Genomic DNA, 26,023 nt, shown 5'->3' on the forward strand with positions numbered 1-26,023 from the left:
TGTAGCAAGTGATTCAGCTGTCCAGAATTTCCCTGGCTAAACTGTAATAGTGTAAGGAGTTGTGAGCCACCAGTTTTGACTTTGTTCTTTCTCAGTATTTTCATTGAAACCTTGCATGACACTAGTTAAAAAAAAGCAAAATAACACAAACACCCACACACTGAAGAAAAAACGCCACAAAACAAGAACCCCATCAATCTACCCTTTTAATTTAAGCCATCACTTCAAAAATTCAAGATCATGTTGATCTTGATACTTAACTGATGTGTTTTAAAAGTTCATAGAGAAGCAAATAGAACAACATGTAGGGAATGCTGGTTTTGTCTTTTGAGTACCAACCTATTTCCATATCTTCATAATTGTTATGGTAAAAGCTGTTCTCAGTGATGTATATAGGTACTGTGCAAGTTGGTTGGATAGCGTTGGTGAATTTAAGCTTCCTAGTTTTTAACACTTAATCAAAAAAGAAAAAGAATACTTAAACAAAACAAAATCAGCTTCACTTGTATTACATTAAAAATACATTAAATACCCCAACACACAACACGCCCAACAAAAGAAGCTTGTTTTCCTAGGAGAGGTTGTGGGAGTTGTGTTGTGGAAATGGAGGGATGGTTTGAAGAGCTTTGCACTGCTGTTTCTCAGTTGCTTTGGCTTGTGCTGGTGTTCCTGATCGCACAAAGGGGCCTTGGGTTGTGAGCAGACAGCAGAAATCAGGAAGGACTGAAATAGCTGTCATTACAGAGAGGTGGGCTGGAAATGAAAAGAGACCACCTAGCTACCACAGATCATGAGGGAAAGCAGCATCCATACATCTCCTTGTGGTTATGCCGCTTCCTAGGATTTCTTCTTCTCCTCCAGTCTTTCATACTCAATGGTAAGACAGATGGCTGGTTGAGTCTAATTGTATTACCAAGAGGAAGCTGTTGGTGTTTAGAATTTTGTAGGTGCTTGAAGTAATATGCACTGGACTTTTAAACTAAGTATCGTTATTTTGCTTCTCTTGATGTTTTCCTTCTTAGGTTTTATAGTTCAGTACAGGATGCAAAGTTTGTATCTCACTGCTGCTTCTGTGGGTAGGTGTTTGTCAGGAGGAGTGAAAGTTTCTCTCTCCTCTAACCTTATCTCTGTTGTAGGTAATCAAAGCCTCATAGGCTGAATTTGGGAGGTTTATGGAGTTGGGAGCTAATGCTGTATGGTTAAGCTGCTTTAGACTTGTGGTTGGAGGGTACTCAATCTTCTGAAAGTTTCTTAGTGCCTGCCAGATGCAAACCATGTTTGTGGGCTCTCCACAGCGTGGGGATAAAGATGGCCTTTTTCTTTGTCTTTGAAGTTTGGTAGTTTCAATCTGGCCTGTGTCTTATTTTGTGGGGAATGACTTCTGAGTCTACGCTCAGTAGCTTGCCAGGGGGTTTGACATACATGGTGATAATACAAAAATAATTTCACCATACATGGTGAAAATACAAAAAATAATACTTGCTCCTGTTGTGGGCACTTTCTTGAAGAAATACAAAATCAGTGTGTGAAGTTGAGTACTGCATCGGTTCTTTTTTCTCAGAGGTGGTTACTGTTCAGTTCTGGGTAAGTAATGTAATGATGTTGGGAGAGACTGAAAAATATTTCCAGGTACAGCACCATTCTTCCTAAGAATTGTAAAGGATAAGCAGGGGGGAGGAAAAAAGCCCACTAAAGCCCTAGAAAAGCAGTAATGCCTGTAATAGCTACCAGGACTGGAAAATGGTTTATAACATGTTTTTCTACTAATGTTTTACTCAGCCACAATAAGGTACTCCTGCCTTCAGGCGCCTTCTCTAGTCAATATTCTGTGCTTGCTTTCACAGGTTTGTTGAGTTGAAATTAACAAGGAAATTATAGCTAGAAACAAAGAAACTTTACATTTGATGATTTGTAACAGTCCAAAGGTCAAAGCAAGTGTGTTTGGGTAACAGATGCTAAGTGCTTTGATCCTGAGTTACAGAGGATTACATACTCAGTCTAAACTATTGCCTTCAAAAATTGTATTAATAATAAAAAATATTCCATGTTAGAATAGCAAAATTTACTGACATTTGTTTCCGATGCCCTGTCTTTTATGAAAAAAAAATATTGAAAAATAGTAAATCTTATGTCTTAAACTTGTCTTAATTTAGAAAGTATCTTAAGATACTTTAATTAAGATACTTAATTTAGTATCTTAATTTAGAAAGGCTTTGTCATAGATCCAGCAAAGAATATCAGACCTTTTAAGCCAGAAAACAAAACCCTCTCCTTTTTGAGAAAAACAGAAAAAAACTTGCAGATTAGCTGTATCGTTTCTGATCCTGTATCAAAATGTTTGAATTTTCTGTGCTTTTAAGAGCTAGTCTTTATTCTAACTCATTAAACAACCCAGCAAGCCATCTGGCATGTGCAAAAGGAATAAGAAATTTAGGCTTTTGATTAGTAACAACAGAACGTCCCCCAACCCTGCAGCTGAGCCCAAGTCTTATGAAATGTTTATAAACTAATGTGACTTAACTTCTAATGCTTGACTGGTATATACCATTTTAAAGAGGTTGATTATCACTCTGATCTTGTTTGATCAGTTTAACTATTGCCATATCTTTGTCGGCCGATTTTATAGGGCACAGAGCAAAATGTATGTGCTGGTGGGTAGCAGGCAGCCCCTCCTCACTGTCATGGAAGCATATGAGCACCAGCTGATGCTTTAACTTGTGTTACCAACTTGAGTTCAACTGCAGAATCCCTTCGGTATCTAACAGCAACATGGAAACCTGAGCCCAGATCATGCATGCCCACTTCGGTTCAGTCAATGGCTTATTTGATGGTATAATTCAGCTGTAGAAATGGATCTACTGAGGTAGGTGTTAGTTGAACAGGTTTTGATACACAACGTTTTCTGAGCGAGCCAGTTGGTGTGGGGAGCTGCTACGCCCCCTCAGCTCACTGTAAAGTGCCCAGGCTGGTGGCTTGCTCTGGCACCAGGGCAAGGACAGGTGTGTCAGCAGAAACCCTCCGTCCTCTCTTGTCTGCTGGTGTGACAGTGCTTCTGCCTGCAAAGCCTGTGACCCCAGATTTCAGCTGTTAGCTGAGCAGTTAAGAGAGGAGTCGGTGCTCCTGCCACAGCTGCATTTGCAGCAGTTGAGGTTAACAGATGGAGATGATCTTCTGGCAGCCTCCAGCAGCTGGTGGTGTCTGCTGATATGGTGAACTCATTGTGAAGAACAGATGAAGCTACAAGAATGTGGGTTAAATGCCGACCTGCTGCTTGTAAATTGTTAGGTATCTTCTAGTACAAAAGGTGAAAATGGGGAATGAGAAAGCATAATGGCTTGAAAGTGCAGGGAACTGAGAGGATGGCACTGAAGATTAGGAAAGCCTGAGGTCTGCTATGCATTGGTATTATGCTTCTTACAATGGATGAATCAGACTCCTGCTTGGTGAGGACTTGATGCTTCAATGTAGCCATTCAGATGTGGGGTGGAAGCAAAGACAGGTGGTGGCATTAGGTATTTGGGTGAGGGGGTCACAGGGATAGCGTGGATGGGGGAGGATGCCAGGAGCTGTGGTGGATGTAAACGACCCATCCTGCACCAAGACTGCAGCCAGTTGGAGGAACACTCAGCTCAGATATGTTCAAGATAGAGTGGCAGCTGCTGGGACAGGGAATATGGGGAGAGGCTTTGAGACTTGGGGGGCAGATGTTCTGAAAGATGATACTGGAGTCATATGGAGGGAGAGGCTTAGGTGGCAGAAGAGAGACTTTAGGACTACATAAGGACTCCAGAACAGTGTGAGAGGAGGTCCCTGGGAGAGGACCAAAGTTGCATTTATGGGACCCCAGAAATACATACACCCCATGGCTGACCTGCCTGACTCTTCTCCTGGACCATGTAGCCTCTCCCTTGGGACAGGGAGGTGTCAGAAACCACTGTACTAGCTAATCCAACTTCCTTCCTGGGCTACTTCTGCTGAAAAGTGAAGTCATGTAGTTTGTAAAATTGTGCCTACATCTGTGATGAAAATGTTTTGCTATCTGAGCCTGTTTGGTCTTGAACTGTTGACGGTCGGTCAGGAGACGGTGTCTGAAACTGAGGGAGCCTTGACAGCCATCCTCATTGAAGCATTTTCAATTTAGAAAGCAATGAGTGTCCTAATAAAAAAAACAGTTTAATTATCTATGGGGTGTTTAGAGTTTTATGCTAATACTCTCTCCTGTATGTTTTTTAAAATTCTGATCTCTTACCTTTTCTTAATGCTGCATATTGTAAATCTGCCAAATTCACACACTGATTTTATCCTGTGCTTTTTAGGTATATAGTGGGGGAATTTAGCTTACCATTTGTTTCTTCCTCCTCTTGTTCCTGCTCTTTGTTTGGAAATTTTGTCCTATCCCATCTTTTTCCGTGATACTTTGCAGCATCAAAATATTTCTCAAAATCACACAGAGGAGGGCGGGGGGAAAAAGGTACAACTGGAAGTATTGACTGTGTATGCATGCAAAGACAGCCCATTGGATATTTGTGCTCTTTCTTAAAACACAAAACCTTTTTTAAACCAAGAAATGTAAACAGCTGAGGTTCACATTTAAATATAATTTTACAAAATATTGTACCAATTCGAAACTTTCAGTCACCTTTTTTTTTAATTAGCATATTATACTAGTACCAATAATACTGGCAGAAATAAAAGATTATTTAAGAAGAAAACAAACAAACAAAAAAATCCCAACCAAAAAACCCAAAAGCAACTGGTGGAAGAAAATGCTGTGGTAGTGAGAAGTAGCATCGTACCACCTCGAAGTACTTCTCTTTAAATTGTTCATCTAGACAATTCCTGTTCTTTTCCAAGTAGTCCATATTTAAAGGTAAGGATTTTATGCTTACGCAGGCTCTCAATTTATGCTCGTAAGATAAGCGGCAGGAGTTAAGGAATAGTGCAGCTTTCTGAACTGTTGAAGGTGTGCCTTGGTAGTAGTAACTGCACAGTGCAACAAAAATCGTATGACAAGACTGAGGATGTAAGTGCTGCTACAGTCACTTTTTCTATAATAGATATGGTCATTACTTCATAAAACTGTGCTGTAGCTGTCATAAACCATTTTTCCTGTTAGGAAGACTGTAATTTTTCTCTTTTATAGTTCATATTTCTGTGCATTAGTGTGCTGACCATAATGACAGTGACTTTCTGAGTTAATTTCTTTTGCTTCCTTTTATAGTGGATTTGGTAGAGAACATGAAACTGATTAAAAATGACCAAAATAAAAAAGTGAGAAAAGAAATTTAAGGTTTTATTTTTCTCTCCAGTTGCTTTGACCACTTCCTGGTATTTATCAGAAGTTTAGACAGTTCAGTGATTGTTTTTCAGGCACTTTTTCCTGAGTAGTGGAGGTTTGCAGTCTTTACCGAATGATAAATGAGTTGTGGGTCTTCTCCTATGGAGTCTTCAGATCGTCCTACAGAATATCTGGTGCTATAAAATACCTTCTGCAATGACAGTTTCTGCTTGAAATGTCCTCTGTGTGGGTTGTGTCTTGTTAGATGCCTGAAACACATAGGGCCTTTGTTCCTGAAAGGAGGGCTCTCAGAAGAAGAGCTGGAGGTTGGGATCCTCCATGCTCTTTGGTTCCATGATGTTGCCACCAGATGGGTGGCTCTGTGAAACTTACATCTGTGTATCACATCTGTGGATGTGACAATTTATTGTCCATTGCATTTTACAGAAGTGATTGAAATGGTCCTCCCAGAGTTGCAAACTACCTCCAATTTGTGAAAAGACTCTGGATAAATGTTCCAATTGCTGTCAAAAATAGAAGTGACCTCTTCACCTCTTGTTCTAACAGCAAGATTGCAGCACAAAAAAATAAATGTAACTTCAGTATCAGTGTGGTTTTTGTACAGGGATACTGTTTTGCTGGTATTTGCTTTTTCTGGTCGCTGTTGCTTTCTCAGTGATAGCCAGGAAAGAACAACCTCAACCTGTTGAAAGTGTTGTTAATGTCTAGGTTTCAGAATCTCTACTGACTCATTTGTTGGTTTCCCTTGTGTCTTTACCACTTTGTTTCACTGCAACATTCTTCCTGTGATGCTAATAACTTTTGTGATTCTGAATGTTACTTAATGCTAAGTTTGCTTAACATCTCCTAGCACTGATGTTCCGCACCCTGCTGGTACTGCAAGGGACAAGAGCTATGAAATAGGAAGGTTCTTGCATGGCCACTTGTGGCCTTCATTGACACAAAAATAACTCAAGCTGGTGTGCTGCAGTGCCTGGGGACGGTGTGATGACAAGTGAGATGAAAATGGTATCTGATCAGTTGTAGCTAATGGCTTTGGTCAGTTGTACTGGATTTCTTGTCTGATGAGGCTTGCTAAGAGTGTAAACTGGTGAATCTAGTGCCCTTACCCCAGAAAGGTTAGTGAGATTTGAATGAGTCGGGTGTCCTGCTGCCGACAGGATTTAAGTTATGCATAATTTTTATCAGAGTAAATGAGTTCCTTGTGATAAGGCCAGCTTAAAACACTTTTATGAAAAGGTCTGTTAGCTCATTTTTACTGAAAATTACTCTTACTCATGTGTTTTAGGAATTACATTTTAATACATCTAATTGCTTTCAAGAAAGTTTAAAGCATATACTCTGTGACTGGAAAAAATAATAAGAAATCTCATTTTATTTTATACAGAATACATCAAAATCAAAGATGAAGAAAAAAACAACTAAAACCCAAGAAGCCAAAAAAATCTTGAAGAAGAAATTTAGAGTCAATACAAAAGTAGTTTTTACTGAAGATGGAGAGGTAAGATCAATTCAAAATAACTGTATTTTGGCGGGAACTGAATTTGTAGTTTATATAAAGACAAAAATACTTCTACTTTATATCCATATAAAAAGGTAATGCTTCTCAAAAGTGTGTGGTTTTTGTTATGGGTTTAAGTTTTGCAGAACTGCTCAGCTTCCATTTAGAATTCAGTTCCATTGGGAAAAAGAGGAATGCTGGGCACTCGCCTCTGTTCACCTTTGTATGTGTAAGATACAAAGGAGCTGTTAGTGGATGTACAGAACCGCACCTCTTTTCTGCCTGTTATCTTCAATTTCAGGTTGAATCAACAGCCTATTTTTTCCTTGCAGAAATGTAAAACAATTTTCCTGTAGCTATTTGCCAAAGCTGCCCCAAGTCTTGAGTTAATGTATGGGAGTTAAGTTCTTGGTTTTCTTCCCAGCATTCACTATTTCTAGATTAAAAGTTTTGTTAGGAAAGCTAAGGAAGTACCAATTTTTTGCTTACTGGTGGTGATGTAACAGTGCATTGAAATTTTCCAGTAATTTAATTGGATCTTTTAATAGCACCTGGAAAAATGGATTGCTTTTGTATCAAAGGGAACTATTGTGGGTGCCAGTAACTCTAGGGTTTCATTGTGGCAATAACCTTACTAGCAAGTCTCCACACTGCATAAACCTTTGTGAAATTTGATTTCAAAGCTTCAGATGCAGTGTATGTTCTTCCATTTCCAGCATTAAGAAAAAAGCAGGTGGTTGTTTTTGGTTTTGGTTTTTTTTTTTTTTTTTTTTACTTTAGATTCAGTTCAGCAAGACATATACTGAAAGAGAGGTCACCTTTACAAGTATATAATTTACTTTTGTGACCAAATAAAGCATTTTATATTGCAGATGAAGGGACTATAGGTGTATAATTACTGACATGAGACAAAATTTAAAAGGTTTTAGAGGTTATATCTTCTTTATAAATGATCTTTAAATATTTTATATTTAAATATATTTAAATATTTTAAAGATATTTTAAAGCAGTTGTCTCATCTTAAAATACATGCACAAATGTTTTATGAATCTACACAATGAAGCAAAAAGGAGTGAGAATGGAGAGAAAAAAAAGAAGCACAAAGATTGTAGTTAGAAAAGCAGCACAATAGAGAAGGGGTACCTTATTTAAGGAAACATAACATTTGCATTGATGTATGTTGTTCCTACCTTTTTTCTGAGCTGTGTAAAAGTGTGCTTCACAGTTTACTGTTCTGCTCCATGTGCTTCTCTTTGATAAAGTAAAACTCCTTTAAGAAATGTATCTTTCTAGGAAATACAAGTACGCAAACTCCATTTTACGAAAGGAAGTGGGAACAGTAGGTTGGGTTTATCAGTATTAAGGTGAAAAACACCCTGTGTGCATTAGGGAGTCCTAAACATGTTTGGTTTTGCATTATCTCAAAGACATGCTGTCATTTCTTTTTTTAAATTACTACTCTACCAATCCATAAGCAAGAACGATTTTGCAAAGGCTGTCCCCAGGTGATGACATACCACAAGTTTAAGCTATTAAGATAGGTGGGGATTTTTTTTGGTGAGTATGTAGTCTTTGTCTTTCCTTTAGAGTTTCAGATATTTAAGGGAAGCTGGATGTGTTCAGCATGTCATCCACAAGTCAGACTCGAATCATCAAACATTTCCAATCCTGGTTTTATACAATAACAAATAAAACCCTCCACTGCTGTTCTCCTTGCTTCTCCCAAAACATGAACCTGCAGTTACGTTTTTTCCGTGCACTGTGTGATGAAAGCTTATCTCGGTTTTCTCTCAATTAATATGGTGGAATATTGAATGTTTACAAGAAAACGTACTGTTTAGATTTACTAGTGTTTTGTTCTCTTGTGTTGCATATATTCAGGAGAGTCATTTCTTGAAAGCAAATATGATTTTTCTCCCAAAATGATCAGCAGGATTATAAATTATTTGTTCTATTAGGCAAAGGGAGAAAAACAGGGGAAGATGCTCAAGTGAATCCATTAAACAGTAATATGGTGTAATGCAGATGCTATTTTCAAATATTCATTTTTGACTGAATGTGATGTTAAATAAACTTATCAGGGTTTGTATTGTGCAAAAGTTTTGTTTGTTTGTCACCTTTGCAAATGGCCTCTTCTGTTTAGTCTAGAAAAACGATGTATTGGAGTATTTAACACCTCAAAACTTTGATGTGGAATAAGTGATCCTAACCATTACTTTTCTTGTTGACTGTATAATTCAGTTAGTGCAGCAGTGGCCACCTGTGCAAAAATCCAGTTTGGCGAAAGCAGATGAGGAAGATGATTCCAGTGGCATCAACTTAGATAAAGTGAAAGAGATTCTGCGGGAAGAAGACAAATTTGACAAAGAAGAATACAGGAAGAAAGTAAAGGAAAAACATAGGGTAAGTTAATTTCAACCTCAGTTACTGAAGTGCAGAAATGGATACTGTGATACAAATTTCTCGGTGAGGAGAAGTACTTAAGTATAGTACAAGTTCATTTAAATTTGTTGATTTTTTTCAAGACTATATTGCACACAGGGGGACTGTTCAGATGTAAATAGCTGGATAACACAAGCATTATGCAATACCAGTTGTTGGTGACAGTGATTTATTTACAACTTTAAACTCTGCTGGGCACTGTTTGTTTTTTTCTTTTTAAGCAGTGTTCAGTGGAAGGGTTTGTTTCACAAAAAGAAAGTGCTTGACATATTTGCTCTAACAAATAATGAAGATGGTTAGGGGGAAGGGGAAGAGAAAGAATGTCTCTAAAATATCTTCAGACTACCACTTGCCTAACATTCAATGTTACATTTCAGGTAGGCAAAATTCATGTAATGAATTGTTGAGATAGTGTCATATAATTACATGGCTGTAATTTGAAAACGTCAGTATCTGCGGTCTGGCGTCTCTCTGGCATTTAAAAACTTTTAAGTTGCAGACTGTAAGTTTGCAAACTGCTTCTGTGTTACTTGTCATGGACCAAAGTAGAGTTTTCTGACCTTGTCATGTACCAGTCATATGGAATACAGCTGGCTGTCTTTGAGTTCAGGGATTGTTCTGTTAATTGTTGTGAGAAGGGTTTGGATTTCTCCAGAAAATGGATAAATGTTAAATCCCAGGACTTTGTGTTATTAAAGGCCTGCTTTATACTCAAAGCTTCTAATTTCCAAAGCATTAAAAAGTGTTGTTTTTTTGACCTGCTCTGCAAATGCTGACTTTATCCAGTTTGACTTTATCCACTGATGGCTAACGATTAGTGCTATGTATTCCAGCATCTGTTAAGGTTTGTATTTAAACAAAATAATTTGGTGGGAATTTCTGAAAGCTTCAAGTTATGTTTAGGCATTGAAGTATTCCAGCTAAAGTCAGTGTACTTCACATGCCTAATTTGAAAGTCTGCTCCTGTAGTCCTGTTACGGTCATTTGACATCTACAAAAAAATCTCACCTCTTCTTTAGTGAAGTGTTGCATTTGAAAGCAGCTGCAAACAAATTGTTTCCTGCGCTATAGGTGAAATCATAGTCAATTTTACAGAAAGCAATGCTATCAAATTTCAAGGATGCAGCTTAATAGGGAAGGAGAGACCGACTTTCCAATCCATCTGCTATTCACTAGCAGATTCATATACTTTGACTAACGCTTTTATATGTTTGACATCAGACTTCAGTGATTAAATACTTCATCAGCTGGTCTGTTAAGACAGCTTTATCATTACAATGCCAAGGAGAACAAATGACACTGATCTGGTATTTACCTGCATTAAAAAAAATTTAAACTGTGGAGATACTATGAAAAGAGAATGTGTCTTTTCAAAAGTGAGGCAGGCAAAATGAACAGGACTGACCACATCATCAATATCATGGGCATTTTTTGCAATTACGAAAAATGACAAGTTTCTTATAACCTAATTACTTCATGAGTGTTTTTCACGTTACACCTAATTATTATCCTTTATGAAATGAAATTTAAAAAAGAATGGTAGTATGTCAAAAAGAAGGAAATACATTTTTTAAAAAAAGTCTTCTGATTCAGGTACTGTGATATATGGGTCTAGTTTTTAGGGCTACCTTAGTGCATTCAGTTATTGCATGCACATTCAGATTCTGTATTTGTGGTTTAATAATTTGAGGTGAAAAATATTTCATATGGTAAATTCTCTGTACACAATGAAGTATTCAGTTTCCTGATCGTCATTTAAGTATTGAAATGGTCTTAGCAACAGTTTAGTACCCTAATATCCAAATCTAAAGGAGATGTAACTTAAAAGGGAAGAAGGGACAGGAAGGTGATAGGTGGGAGTTCAGGATTTACTTTGGTAGAACCTTGTTTGCCTCCCTGTTGTCTCGCTAACCTTGTGGTTAATGGTGATCCTCCATCCTCACTTCAGAAGGCATTCGAGTTTGAGATACCAGTTCATTTTACCTATTAATTAATACAAGCTACATAAGATAAGGCTGCCACGCGGATTGAATGGATTTCTGTTACTCTACCTTATTACTAAGTCACCTTTTATGTCTGTGATTCTTGACAGTCAGATGTTGCTGCTTAGGAAAAAGCTTTAATAGTAATAGTTAGGCAAGTATGTCAAGTCCTGCTCTTTTGTCACATCCAAGCAGAGACAAGAACCACCTCCTTTCTCTTGGGTCATGTGAAGCTCGTCTAGTGATCAGAAGATCTACTTATCCAGTGACCCATGAAGAAGCTACATTGTTAGTATTGTGTGGCAATATGATTCAGGCTTTTTTTTAGCAGAAAATGTGTAATTAGTTAAATTCACACTACATGGAGAAGTTCTATGGCATAATTTAGGTAAGTGTTATAGATAAATATTATTTTAGCCATTTCAGCCATTGGTTTCTCACTAATATTTTTTGGGGAATTTATCGCATTGTCAGTGGTGCAAGTCATCGGTCCTTTGTTCATGAAAGAATGCTAGGGAAAAATTTGAACTGCTTCACAGTAAAAAGGAATCATGTGGTTACTTTCACAGTGGTTATTTAATAATTCTCCCACTTCATAAATTTTCCCTTCCCAAAAGATAATGTAATTGCTTAGTAGCAGATACTTAGTTGAGATTTAATATTTGGCTGGCATCTCAGTGATGTGAAGGAAGAACAACTACTCAAGTGTATGTATCGTGACTGTACTGCAGAAGCCTCATCAGGTCCCTGATCCTTACCTGAATTTGTTATTAAAAGTTTGATTGTGTATGTGAGCCTGATGGACTAATGGTGTAAGTTATTTCCTAGCCTCTCTTGGAGGGAGAGGATGAAACCTGAAAGAGATTCAAGTGTGTTAACAACAAAGGATATGAAAGCAACAAAAAGTCTAGGAGACTTTCTTTTATTATTTTTGTGACTTCAGATTTTGTGTAAGTACAGCTGTCTTAGTGCTACTTCATGTCAGTTAGAGAGGAGCTTTTGAAAGGCACATACTTTCATCCCACCTTACACGTCTCTTCACTGGCATTCAGCAGTCCCTTCTATACGAAGTCTGAAATCCATCACTTGTGAATGTCATTGCTTTTTTTTAAAATCCTCCATACTTCACTAGCAGCCAAAATACATCATGCCGTAGCATGAACTCTGTCATCTGACCTTACCTTTCTGCAGTAATGCTAATGATTTCATTCCCATCTTTAATTTCCTTCCCACAAGCGGGCTACTGTAGATCTTTGTCCATTTGACACCTTTTCTAACAGCAGATGTGACATCTGTTTTTTCATTTTCCATCTTGATTACTGAACTCTCCTGCAGCTCTCTCCATGCTAGCTTTTTGAAAAGGCCATGGCTAATTTTTTCCTATCTGCTTTTGCTTCAGATTTGTTCAAGATCTTTGCTTAACTTTTTCATCGATTTAACTTTCATCTGTTCCTTGACTTCCAGCAAGTTTCAAATGTCTGTATCTTGATTCATATTTCCTCCTCTTAATTCTTTTTTTTACTGCTGCAGCTGATGCTTGGTGTAGTTTCTTGGTTTGTATGTTTGCCAGTTTTATTTTTTCTTTAAATCAATTTTTGAAACATGCTAAATTTATTGAAGTTACTATATAGGTAGATTAGAAGACCACTGGAGACAGATGTGTTTTCGTTCTGTATAAACCAAATGTAGCAGCCAGCTACTTGGTTATGAACATCAGCAATCAAAAAGTCCTCTGAAGCTGAATGTATGCTAACACCCGGAGCCTCTATATTGGCTTTAAAGTGGTGACTTAGAATAACAAAATAATTTACAGGGTGCTATGGAAGCATGTGTTGTTTCATCCGGTTTTCTGTATCTTGCACGTGGGTTCAGATTTCAATTTAGATTTTTAGTGGATGTAGAAAAAGCAGTGTTTTCATAAAGTTGTCATTTTATAGGTCATCTTCATTGAGAATCCCTCTTTTATGGTTTCTTCAATATAATATTGAACATTAAAGATCTTGGGGGGAAAAAACCAACTTCTTAAAATCAAAATTTGCACAAAATAGCTTTTTTTTTTAGGTGAATATGGACTGTAAACTTAATCTGAACTTTCCGTGCAAAACCATTTCTGATGGAAAGCAAAAGTATTCAGAAGGTATCCACAGGCTATTACTTTTAAATCCATTTGTGACTGTCATTTATGTGAGCACAGTTTTCAGTATGATCAGAAAAATGTTTTGCTGCATTCACAAAATGCTTGGATTAGATGAGATGTGTGTTGCAGTGCCTTAAGGCTTGTCGAAACTTGCAAAGCATCTACACCCTAATTAGGTTTCCTTCATGAGCCTCATATTTTGTTATCCTCTCCTTCTTCTGCAAATGGTGAAAAACTGAAAATCCGATAGATAAAAATAAACCTGAGGTATAATTGTGATGTAATTAATGCTTATTGAAGTTTTGGAAGCAAAGTAAATTTTAGCAGTTAAGCACAAGGGAAAGGGCAGTAACACTGATCAAGATGATGTGAAAAGAATTCTGCATTAATGATACTTAATGACAGCTCAGCGAGAGCTATAGATTTGAGCTCTTTTGAAATGTGTAAAATGTTATAAACAACAGTAAAGGGAGAAGTGAATAAAGTATTCAGAACATGTTTTCACACTCCATTTTTCAAGTTTTCAACTGAAAATGCACTGTTGTTAGGAGGAAAATAGTGCAGAGAGGGATTCATCTTGCTTCTTAATAACCTCTCTTTCTGTGCACTAACCCAAGCTCAGAAAAATGCCCATAGGTGCTGAAGGAAAAATGAATAGGAGCCTTATTTCTTACCTCGCTTTCCAACAAGTAAGTTATACTGTGAACTTTGGATGATCAGTGTGAGAAGATGGTTAGAATTCTTTTATTTTCCAAAAAATTCTATTTTATTTTATTTGGAAAGTATTAGTAGCAAACAAGCTGAGGCTGTCTTCAGGGGCCTGATACTGCAAGATGCAGTTCTGTACCTCCCTGGAAGACGTGAAACAACTGTGGTCATAGAGGTATGACAGCAGTTAGACTTCAGGTCACAGGGGAGGAATCTTTCAGAAGATGTTGCACTGTAAGCATTGTATCATGTCTTGTGTTTTAAATGTAATATATGTTTTGGTTTTTTGAGACTCCTTGCGGAATCTTCTAGTGATGCTGCTGTTGCTGGGAGGAAACTGGAGATATTTTGTGGCCCTTGTGCTGCTGAAATGGTGCTGATTTGTACCACTTGAAGGTCAGAGTTATGTGGTGTCTTGGTTTTGCTCATGCTGTTCTTAAGTCATTAGAAAATACAGAACTATTTTAGAAACTATATTGAAACGAGTACCTCTGGTTTGTCTCCTGTTCCTAAACATGTTTGTTAATGGGACAGTGGGTAGTTTTAATGAGAAGGATACACCCTGATACTTTACCCTTTGTATATTTGCTCTCCCAAATATTATTACTTTAATTAACTCTTTCCAAGGCTAAAAGAAGAAATTCTTCATACCAGACGTTATGGAAAGACTTTTATAAAATAAATAGCTTGCAATTTCAGGAAGAGTATTCTTACCCCAGTGTAATAACTTTCTGATTAAAATTCATTCTTGAAAATGGAAGACTGCAGAGTGGTAAAAGAAGCCAAATCCCATGGATTTCAGCTCAGGAGGTTTCTTCTGCAGGTCTGTTAAGATGGAGGCTGCTGCTATTCCAGGTTACAGCCCCAGCCCTAGCAAGGCTGTGCATGTATTGCACAGATGTGCACACGCAATACACACATGGGTAGCCACAGAGACAAGAGCGGCAGAAAAGATAAACGCAGGCAGCACTCACATAAACATGAACAGCACAGGCAGCACAAGCTTATTCCTTCTTCTTGGCTGATCAGGGTTGACATTTGCTAGCAGAACTGTGAACACCCTCACTCCCTTGATTCACAAGCACGCTCACATTGCTGATACTTCAGGCTCATGCTATTATTTAAGGTATCTCCAGTGTCCATACCCACACCACAGGGCCCTTACACAGTCACTGGCCTTGACCTTGGGTTTTTCCAGGTGCTGGTCTTTCCACACAGTCTCTCAGTGCCTTTCAAATATTCTGTAATAAGTTTGTTCTTTCCCATAAGACTGATAAACATATTGTTTCTCTTGTTCTTACCAGCTATGAAGGTCTGTGTGAACCTTCTCAAGGTTGTGCTTGTGTGATTCCTTTAATGTTCATCTATCAGTGACTCAGGGCTTCAGGTCTCTTGCTACTGTCTGCCTTACTGCTCATTAGGGTTAGTGTATTTGGTGTTCTGTCTACCACTTCTCCTTGTTTTATCTTTGTCTCAGTGTTAAGGTATCCTTACAAACCACATTATTACGTTCAAGGTATCCCTAGAGAGACCATCCAGGTAGATTTAAACACGGAGTTCATAGGAGTATTTTCTAGTATTTTTTGCATTAGTATTTATGCAATTAGATATTGGGGAGAGTAAGAGAGAGACTGTAACTAATTAACATACAGTTCTTTAGAATCTGGAAAGGATGCTTCCTCTAAGAAAGAAAACCAGAGTTGTAATACAAGGGATGATATAACAGCCTCAGTACTGAGTGTAGAGCTGCTGTTTAAATGGCATGAATACTTCAGAGGGCATTTAGTAAAGAAGAAGTACTATACAGCTATACAGGATATCTAGCATGCTTGGAAAGAGTACTTGGAGAACTGCGGTCACCTTATGATGACTTGAAATCTGTATGAATTGAATTGATCCAATGAAAGATATAAGCTTTCATTGTTCATAAGCCTTATATCAAGTGCGTATATCTTATACGCACTTGATATACGCACTTGATATAAGGACTTTGGAAAAAAAGAGATGTAAGTTTACTTATTGAGGAAGAATTCCTTTGCAGCCTGCAGTTGGCCAAGAGTTAGAAAGAAACTGTGAGTTTATTTTTAAAAGCAGCAATGCTGGTAACTTTTAACTAGTAGGAGAAGCGTGACCAAATCAGTTAAGGTGGTGGCTGATATTTAAAGTGGATTATTTTTCCTTTATATGTGTCATGCCACACTGCATTCCTTTGCGTTGACTTCCTGCTGTAATGCCTTTGTCTCTCCCTTACCTCTGGTCCCTGCCACACTCCTCACCCCGTGCCTTGGCTGAGCAGCCCCGTGGTGGGCACAGCCATGCCCAAACGGGACAGCTCTCGGGGGGATGCCCTGTGTCTTACCCCTGCCATTGGCAGCCCTGCTCCAGCTGCAGCTCTAGGCTCTGCCTAGCTCCCAGTCCTGCAGTTGCAAATGGTTTCTGTTGATGAGACAGAGTATGATTTAAACATGTTTTGTTTATGGCTGTCTAAAGTAATATTAGAAGTACTTGTAGCATATTGTAATACATCGTTGAATGCTGTGTACAACAGTTCCAAGATACAGGAAAGACCCCCCAGGGATTTACTTTATTTTGTCAAATTTTTACTAATGATTTAAAAAAATAAAATCCAATTAATGAAAAATAGATGCTGTACAGTACAAACCATTCAGTATGCTGGAAGATAAACGCACTCATGAAAAATAGTATTAGTAGTTTGAAATCAGTGAATACATTAATTCTGAAGAGAGATTGCATCGTATTTCAAAGGAAATAATCTGAAGGGAAAAAAAATCTCAGTGTGGTATTATTCTCTTCATTAAGTAAAGCACTTGAATAGTCCTTCACTTTGAGGTGAAATTTGTCTGATTTTGATGTAATTGTACAGTTGGTTTAATGTGGTGCTGGGTGAGGATGATAAAATTCTCTCCTGTAAAGAGCGTGCTAGTGTAGGAGCTTGATATAAAGAGAAGGTTGCTGCTGAGAGGAGCGTTTAGCTGAATGGCCAAGAAGAAAAGTATTAGAGATGGAGAGATGTGTAAAGTCAGTCAAGAGACTATTTGTTAAAATGCCTGTCTGAGCCCTTTCATAGCTGTAGTGTGCAGCCAATGCCACTGTTGAGTTCCAAGTGCAGAGCTATTAAGAGAAGGGGAAGGGACACTGACAGGTGGGTTGACGGGCATCCCTTTTCAGTCTTAGCAGCAGCACATCTGGCCTCACTGTGCTGCTGGCAGAGGCAAGGGCTTGCTCGTTGTTCACTTTTCTTTCACTTCAGCAGCTGGATGGGCTTGAAGCTTGAAGTGCCCTTCAGTGCCCTTGGAGTGTTTTCTAAGAGTTTTCCAGCAAAACTGGAGTTCTTGGCCTTGTCTTGTTGATGTAAAAAATAAGAAAATGAAGTAACTGTGAGTAGGTTGTTTTTGTAGACCCTTGTCAGATGAATGCCAGGAAAATGCAGCTGTGTGTGGAGGCTGAAGCAGTGCAGGCTTAGCTTCAGCTAAGATGGAGCTTCCATGCCAGGCTGCTTGTCCTGCCAGAGGATGTAATGGCACAACTGCCCAGAGTGCTAACCTTTGCTTGTCACGGGTCTTTGAGGCATCCTGGCAGGTTCTGACTGGAGCTGCACCCTTCGCTTACTGAGGCAGGTGCAGATAGCTGCGGGGGTTTTCTGCCTTCACTCAGATCTGGTGTATGAGAGCTGGCTGTTTCCGTAAGAGTGGCTGCACAGACAGCTCAGGAGTCTGTGACCTGTCCAGATTATGAATTTCCATTCTTAAATGGTATCATTCCTTCAAAACTAAAAGCGGCCAGAATCAAAATCAGATCAAGTACATCTTCATCTGCCTTTTTCCTCTACTTTTCTCTAGAAAAATACTAATGTGTTTTGCGGCGTAACTCCCATTGACTTGGTCGTTAAGGTTTTAGGTCACAGCTGTGTTAGTTTTAAACACCATTAACTAACTTATTTCCTGATGTAATTCTCTTGTGTTTTCAGTTGAATTAGGGTTACCTTTACCTCTCTTTCTGTGTGTGTTTGTGTATGTGCATACAGGGTGGAATAGAAGGGTCTGTGAATTCATTTGAAAGAACCCCTTTGATTTCTGTAGGTTCAGAGTCTGGCTTAGATGCCATTTGCACACAAAAAAAGATGGTTACTGTACTGCCTCTCTATTTTAATTACTGTGATTTAATATCTCATTCTTACTGGGAGGCTATTTGTCAGAAACAAACTGCGTATACATGTCCTATCTTGTGTCCCTTTCCTCCTCAGTTGATAACATCCCAAATTGCTTTTGTGACAATATATGTATGTTAAACATACATATGTTTAAACCAGATGGCCTACTTACCAACTTTAAAAAAAAATAAAAAATTCTATCCTTAAAATGTGTTCAGATGTTAAATGAGAATTTTCAGTTTTGTCCACTGGTTTTCTGCATTGGTTTCCTTCTAACAATGTCCTTCCAAGGGTCAGTTTCTGCTAGCTCGTTTTCCTCTTTTAAATGAGAATGCCTTTTTTTCCAGCTGCCTCTTAAGACTTTTTCCAGTGCTTGTTTAATGTTTAAGGTTGTCACTGTGCTGTTTTTTACGTGCCTTTGATGCCACACTTTTCCTGTGTTGTCTTAAATAGGTCATACAAGACCTATGTGTTTCAGTTTCCCTACTTATAAAGTAAACATTAGCTCTAATATCAGCTCTACATATGAGGTTTACATCATTATGTTTATGCAGTTTGGTGCTTGAAGAGATTATTCAGTAGATTTTTAAAACCAAATGTTAAAGAGATTTAAAAAAACCTAAATAATAAAACAAACATAAAATAATCAGAAAGCTTTTGCTTTTTACCCTGAAGGTATTAAGATTTGTTTATTTAATAGTAAACAATTTTGTACTTAATTTCCTGTTGTAGTTTAACTGCAGCTGGCAACCAAGTACCACGCAGCTACTCGCTCGCTCTGACACCCCACCCCTCACCCCCCAAGTGGGGTGGGGAGGAGGGATGGGAAAAAGGTAAAACTTGTGGTTGAGATAAGAACAATTTAATAATTTTAATAAAATATTACAATAATAATTGTAATGAAAAGGGAAGAAAAAGAGAATAAAACCCAAGGGAAAAAAACACAATACAATGGCTCACCACCTACTGCTCAATGCCCAGTCAGTCCCCAAGCAGTGATCCGTGGCTCCTGGCCAGCTTCCCCCGGTTTATATACGGAGCTTGACATTCTGTGTATGGAATATTTCTTTGGCTAGTTTGGGTCAACTGCCCTGGCTGTGCTGCCTCCCAGCTTCTTGTGCACCTGCTCACTGGCAGAGCACGGGGAACTTGAAAAATTCTTGATTCAGAGTGAGTGCTGCTTAGCAGCAGCTAAAGCATCAGTGTGTTACCAACATTATTCTCATACTAATTCCAAAACACAGCACTATGCCAGCTACTAAGAAGAAAATTAACTTTATCCCATCTGAAACCAGTTGTTGTCTTTTTAAATAATACTCAAAGAAACACCAATAAGTTGATTCAATTTTATCTTTTCAGTAGGGAATGTTGGTTTGTTTCGGTGGTTGGAGCATTGCTTGCATGTAGATGACTTGCTAATCTCTGTAACAAGACAAATATTAAACTACATAGCAATATAAAATGTATGTAAAATAAATAGTTCTCACTTTTCTTCCTTCCACCTGTGCAGAGCACAACTGCTATGGAAGAGGTCACAGTTTCATTCTGTGTTGGCTCGTGTGTGCTGGCTGTGTAGCTAGATAGTATGCTTTATGGGCTGGTGCCTTATTTATTAGAGCTGGATTTTCAGATACCAAGTTGCTTGCAAGCAGAGCAGTTAATAATAATAATGAAAAAATATTTTTCATGTAAGCAGGACAGACTTGGCCTGAAATCTGAGAGAAGACAAATGTGGGATGCTGCAGTCACTTTACAGAGCATATATGTACTTCAAAATTTGGGAGGAAATCAGCTCTTGAATATGGCGATGCCAGTATGTGAGAAATGCTATGAACTTTTGAACAGCTGTGTGTATTTTCTGCAACACGTCTGGCTATCCTTAGCTATGTCCTGTCCCTCTAAAATGACAGGAGATAATAAAATACCACAAAATTATATCAGGTACTGGTTCCAGCTAAGATGTGTCTGCAAATGACAGTTTTCCAGGCAACAGGGTGATTTGTTCCAAACCTTGGCCACCTCTAAGATCTATTGTGTGGTAGACCATCACCTCAGGTGTTAAATAGAGTAGGTTGGTACCTCCAAATTATGGCATCAGTATGTAAAGGATCATTTATTAAAAATACGGTGTTAAAATCTTTGATCAAAATCTGCAGGAGTTCTTGAGCATTTAAATAAAAAGACTTCAGATGACTCAGATAAACGTGACATTTTTACAGGAAATAGGTTTGCCATAGGCTTTTAAAATTCTCTCAGGGCTAAATGTGCCATAGGATGCATTAGTTGTATTGAGTGAAACTATTTCTTGCCTTTTGGTAAACAAATAGGTCAGTGAAATTTCAGGCTGGTAAAAGAGCAGTATATCACCAAATAAAGGAATTTATTTAATGTAAATCTGAGCAGTTACAACCCATGTACAAATCCTTAAAGAGAAGGAAAGGAGACTTTTATTATACAAAAATGTTTACAAATTAAAAAGCTAAAAAAAAAATACTATAAGAAACAAAGCTGTTAATTATACATGGCAATAAACACTGTATTTTTTCCATATCACATTTAACCCTCTGGACAAAGTAAAATGTAATCAACTGTAGAAAGAAGTGAGTCAAAGAGGGGATTTCCTGGGGTGGGGGCAGGGAAGAACCTTCAGCTTTCAAAATTGCTGGGTTTTCTCTTTTTATAACTAAAACTTGGCTTTTAAACTGTTTATGTACTCATCTTTCACATATGCCTAACCTCAGCAATGACAGAGAGCTGCCATGCTGCTATTAATATTTTTTTTTTGCCAACTTGAGAACGTAGAATGTAAATGTTAGAATATTTTCTTTTTAGTAAGCGTATTGGAGCCTTGAGGAGAAATGAAAGGGTTACGAGTTTTTGGTCTAAAGCTCAACAGTGAAAGAAAGAGGAAACGGAGTGTGAAAAGCCAGTGGCAGACTTCGTAGCTTCAGAGTTAAGAACAGTGAGTGGCTTTTCCACATATTAGAAGCTGCTTTATCCGTGGCTTTGGCACTGTGTTGGGCAGAGCTGGTTCTGTTGTTGGTTCTAGTGCAGGAAAGGTAGAAGATTTCAGTAACCATAAATTTTTCTGTTTGGTTAAAAGCCAAATGATTTAGCCATATTACATGATGATGACTGAAAACTTTCATCCCTGTGATTATTGAGGTTATTAGACATCCTTGTTAACTAGATGTGTAACTGGGGAGGGGAAAAAAGGGTAATTTACAGGAAATTTAAAAAAGCTGATCAAGAAGGTCTCTGAGCTGTGCAATACCATTAATGAAGAACTAAATGAAAGGAATATAATGCTAACCAGTGTGGCTTTGTGGAAAGTAGATGTGTAATGAACTATGTGTGTTATATTTTTATTAGAGCAGAATCTGGTTTGTAAATACATTTGTGGAATACACTGAAATTTCTGCAAGGCTTTTTACTGAAGTATTTTGATTAATAAATAAACATGGCACAAATTAAATGAACCAAAGCCTCAGTCACTGGAACATCCCAAACCAGCTTCTGATTAAGCGCGTTTCTAGCTAACCCATGGGATTTTTTTTATGGGAAGTGTGTTATTTCAAGATACTTTTTTTTTAGTGACATGGAAAAAGCTTTCTTGCCAAGTTGGGCTCAAACAAAGAAAACAGTGTTTTAAGATAGGCAGAAATACAAATTTCTAGGAAGAAGAAATTTAAAATAGAATTTTAGGACTGATAGCTCTTCCCTTACAGATACAGACCTTGACAAAGATTTGGGTGACGTGGTTGTTGATCAAGTCAATGTGAACTATTGCTGTGGGATTTTTCTGACAGGATCAAAAGGGCTGATAGAATTATAAATGTACAAACAGAAGTGACAGGTAGGACTGGGGAGGTGGCGAGATCTCAGTTATGTCTGCTCCTGAAGTATTTAGGAAAGTAGACCTATATGCTGAGAGACACCTAGAGTTAATTTTCTTCACCTTGCAAAAGAAAGTTAAGAGGAAGCATAATAAGCGCGTATCTACATAAGGAGCTAAACTTTGATAATGAAGATTCCTTCAAGCTGGTTGGGAGACTATTTGAACATGGTCTAAAAGTCAAAGATAAGTAGGCTCAGACTATTAACAGCAGCTAGTTTTGAAAGCTTGTGGTGCACTGTCCTGCAGTGAAATGTTGTAAAATCTAGATAGAATATTATTCTGAACCAGGATATAACCACTGCAGTAGAGTGATTCAGTGATTGTGTTGTGCTAGTCAGGCACATTGATCCCATCACCCCTCCTGTTTCCTAAGTCCATGAACCTGTGGTTCTTGACCTATCCAAACTTTTCCTTAAATGATGTCTAAATAATCTGCATTTAGCCACTGTTCAAAACCTGCATACACAGTGTTGCTGACCTGTGATAATAAATGAATGTTCTGGCTACTGCCTTGAAGGTGAGGTTGCTTGGTTGTGGTCTAAAGGGGCTAGAAGCACTTTCTCAGGAGTTTAAGCTACAATAAATTATTGCATTGATTTTTGGTTAGAGTTCTTTCTCATCATCAGCATTGATAGCCTGGAAAGGACATCTTGCAGCTGTGAAGATGCTGCTGTATGGAGAGCTGTTCGGTATAAATGCAGAGGAAAGTATGGATGCTTGACTTCGCTATTGTAGATAGGAGTATTTAATCAGATTGTGATGTTTCAGAGCTTTATCTGACAGCCTTATGGTGCTGTGTTATGAAGTTACACTATAACAGAGTGTCAGCCAGTAACATATATGATTAAGTATTCATACCTCGAAACATGATCTTATGTTTTCCTGCCCTAGTAAATTGAAATAGATGAAAAAATTTCCTCTCTAAATTATGTGCCATTTTTACAAGTAATGATTTATAGCTTGATAGAACAGTGATTAACCTGGCATTCTTACTGTGTTACTTTAGATATTCCAAGAAAATCTAGACTTTTCTGTTACTTTTTCCCATGTATGAAAACTAATGTTGGACAGCTTAGTAAGTACAGGTAGTTACAGACTTATCCTTAGATGAACAGAATCTATTCACATGAAATAAATCAATATTGAATTGTTTGATTCAAATTTGCCTCGATTGATTACTTCTTACAGCTATCTCAAAGTACATTGTCCATGTGTGTCCGTGTGCCCATATTTCTTGCTAGCAGTAGCAATATAAGAATGAATGACATCACAGTTAAAATACTCATCTGAGTCTTTGGAGATCTGTGTTTCTGGCTGTGCTGTAGCATTTCTTTGTAACCTAAGGCAAGGTAGTTAATTTCTGTGTTTTGTGCAGCCATATAAAAGTGTATATATTTTTTATGTGGGGCTATTACCTTGGCATGGTAGAAAATACATTTGTCCTCTAGGTAGCAGGAAATAAGGTCCTGGCTGGGGAAAAGCATTTAAGCATTTGCTTAGCACACTGTGTGTACTTACACATGTACTTGAAGCTGTGTATAATTGTTTTCCAGAACTGAAGCCTAAGTTAGAGCCTGATGGCTGTTCCTGCATTAGCAAGTGAAATAGCCCAGTAAGAGGAAGATTACAGAATAAGGTAGTTGGTGCAGAGAACCAGATTGCATGCAGGGTGACAGTGGTGCGGTTTACACTGTATCAGCTCTTACCTGATGCTTTTAACTGAATCACTTTGAGGGAGGTCATTCCTCTACTCAGTATTCACTGCATCCTACACACCACCGCTGTCCCCCCATACAGGAGGTCATTGACAAACTGCAGCTGAGGTCACTGAAATGGTGGTCCTGTGTGGAAAGGCTGGGGGAGCTGGCTGTGTTCAGCCTGGAGCAGAGACAGCTTTGGGGGGACCTGACAGTAACCCCCAATGCTTACCGAGAGGTCACGGAGAAGACAGAGGTGGAGCACATCTCTTCACAGCAGTGCAGTTCAAGAGGGCAAGAGATGGTGTCCATAAGTTAAAACTTATTCAGTGTGACTGTAGTTAAGACACCGTCTTTTCATATAGCATAGAATTTTTCTATCTAAAATTTTTGTGGACTACTCAGTTTAAAAGCTGCTTTATCCTGCTTTGTAGTATCTGGCATATTACTCTGTAGCTCTGTTCTTTTTCACTTTTTCAGTGGCAAAGTTTGAAAATGGTCACAGTTTTAGCAGAAAAACAAGATAACCCCAGTGGTGACCCCAAAGAGTGAAGAATGCACAACTAAACCATTTTAAAACAGTGGGTGAAAGTGGAAAGCTTAAGTAAAATCATTAGAAAAGCGTAAGTAAAAATGATCAGAAATGAGTACAAATTTGACTTGGAAGAGAAGGAATCATAACATGGATGACCCCATTATGACTCTGAGGTCGTGATGCTTAGGTCTAGTGTTTTAGAGAGCACACTGTGTCCGTACCAGACAGTACTTGGTCCTGGTGGCTTCTTTTGCTCCATGTGCTGCCCTTGCAGCCTTAAATGAAATTATTATTTTTTACTGCTTTTTTAACTTTAACAAACCTTAACTAATAAGGCAGCTGTGTTGTATTTGCCTACAGCAGTGGCGTTTTTGTTGTGTTTCTTATCATGCACTGGAGGCCCTGACATGTATCTCTGAGTGTGTTGAGGTGTTTGAACCAGACAGCTTTGCACACAGCATTGGAGAACTGTATAAAGCAGTGAGACATAAACCTCATGTGGTTTTGTCCCTGTCTTTTGGTAGGGGCAGGGGCGATGAAATCTATTCGTTAAGTTTTGATTTGGGGAGGAGAGGTTGACTTAGAGATTAACACTTCTGTACTTAGGGCAGTTGGGAGAGAAAATGGCACATACCAGACAAATGGGTCACAAGAAACTGCATTTAGACACCAATTTTGAAAATCCTGGTGGCTCTGTTCTCCTTTTCCCAAGTCTGCACTCAAACACACTGTTTTTTCTAAACAACTTTGTGTGATACCTACCAATATGCTTTGGTACCATCGTTGTGGTGATATGGCACCAGGACTGCTGCAGCTATAGCTTTCTTGTTACTCCCACAAGTGAGCTGGAATGTGACTGGTCTTCAGCCTTCTCTGTGCTGAAGTGTTGCCCCTGGACTGGTGTTAATGTCCCCTTTTATGTAGACCTGGTTCTAAATGTGCTGATACTAGGAACAGCCTGCATTGCTCAAATAAACAGAGAGAGTTGTACTCCAGAAACATCTTTGTGCTAGCAAAATGTTTCAACGTTAATGTCATCAGCATCATTAAGACAAAAGAAAAAGAGGGAGTGGTGTGCTTTTCTAAGGGATATGTGCCCTCACCTGAATTTCTCTCCTTATCCCATGAAACAGATAATTTAAAGGCTGTTCAATTGCAGGGACCTGACATAGTCTATATTAGAGATGATCCTTCGGTTGGTTTAAAAATAAACCAATCCCAATAAGAACAACAACAAAAAAAGCAGCAATAAATGTCAATATCTTGGCCACTTTTGTATGCTCAGAAATCTGGCAGGCAGCTTTGAATGAATTTTATCAATGCCTTTGCTCGTTTTCCCATAGCAGAATCCCTTTGGTAGAGAGAACTTAATGCTGTAGTTTCTGAACTGATGCAATTACTAAGCAAATGCTATGCTAGAGCATTTGGTAATAACGGGGATGTGAAGGCTGGAGAGAGCTTGGTTTAGCTTTCACTCCCCGGTTGTCACTCCCCAGTTGTTTTACCAATTCTGAAGTTAGGAAGTTTGTTAAATGGATTGGTTTTCGTATTAAGCCGTTGAGAAATAAGAAAAGTTGGATCTCTCGATGCCATTTTAGCAACCTTGTTTTAGAGACAAATACTAACTTGCCAAAATACTTAGCAACATCATTC

General features: G+C 38.3%; 1 protein-coding gene across 1 annotated transcript in view; it reads left to right on the forward strand.

The window, feature by feature from the left end:
• DDX10 (DEAD-box helicase 10) overlaps window positions 1-26,023 on the forward strand; it is a 192,195-nt gene that overhangs the window by 104,338 nt on the left and 61,834 nt on the right. The window contains exons 14-15 of the mRNA XM_037377027.1: window positions 6,687-6,800; window positions 9,042-9,203. Of these exons, the coding sequence (XP_037232924.1) occupies window positions 6,687-6,800; window positions 9,042-9,203 (276 nt within the window). The remainder of the gene's footprint in view (window positions 1-6,686; window positions 6,801-9,041; window positions 9,204-26,023) is intronic.

The sequence above is a fragment of the Falco rusticolus genome, chromosome 2, assembly GCF_015220075.1.
Source record: "Falco rusticolus isolate bFalRus1 chromosome 2, bFalRus1.pri, whole genome shotgun sequence".
In the NCBI taxonomy this organism is placed as follows: domain Eukaryota; kingdom Metazoa; phylum Chordata; class Aves; order Falconiformes; family Falconidae; genus Falco; species Falco rusticolus.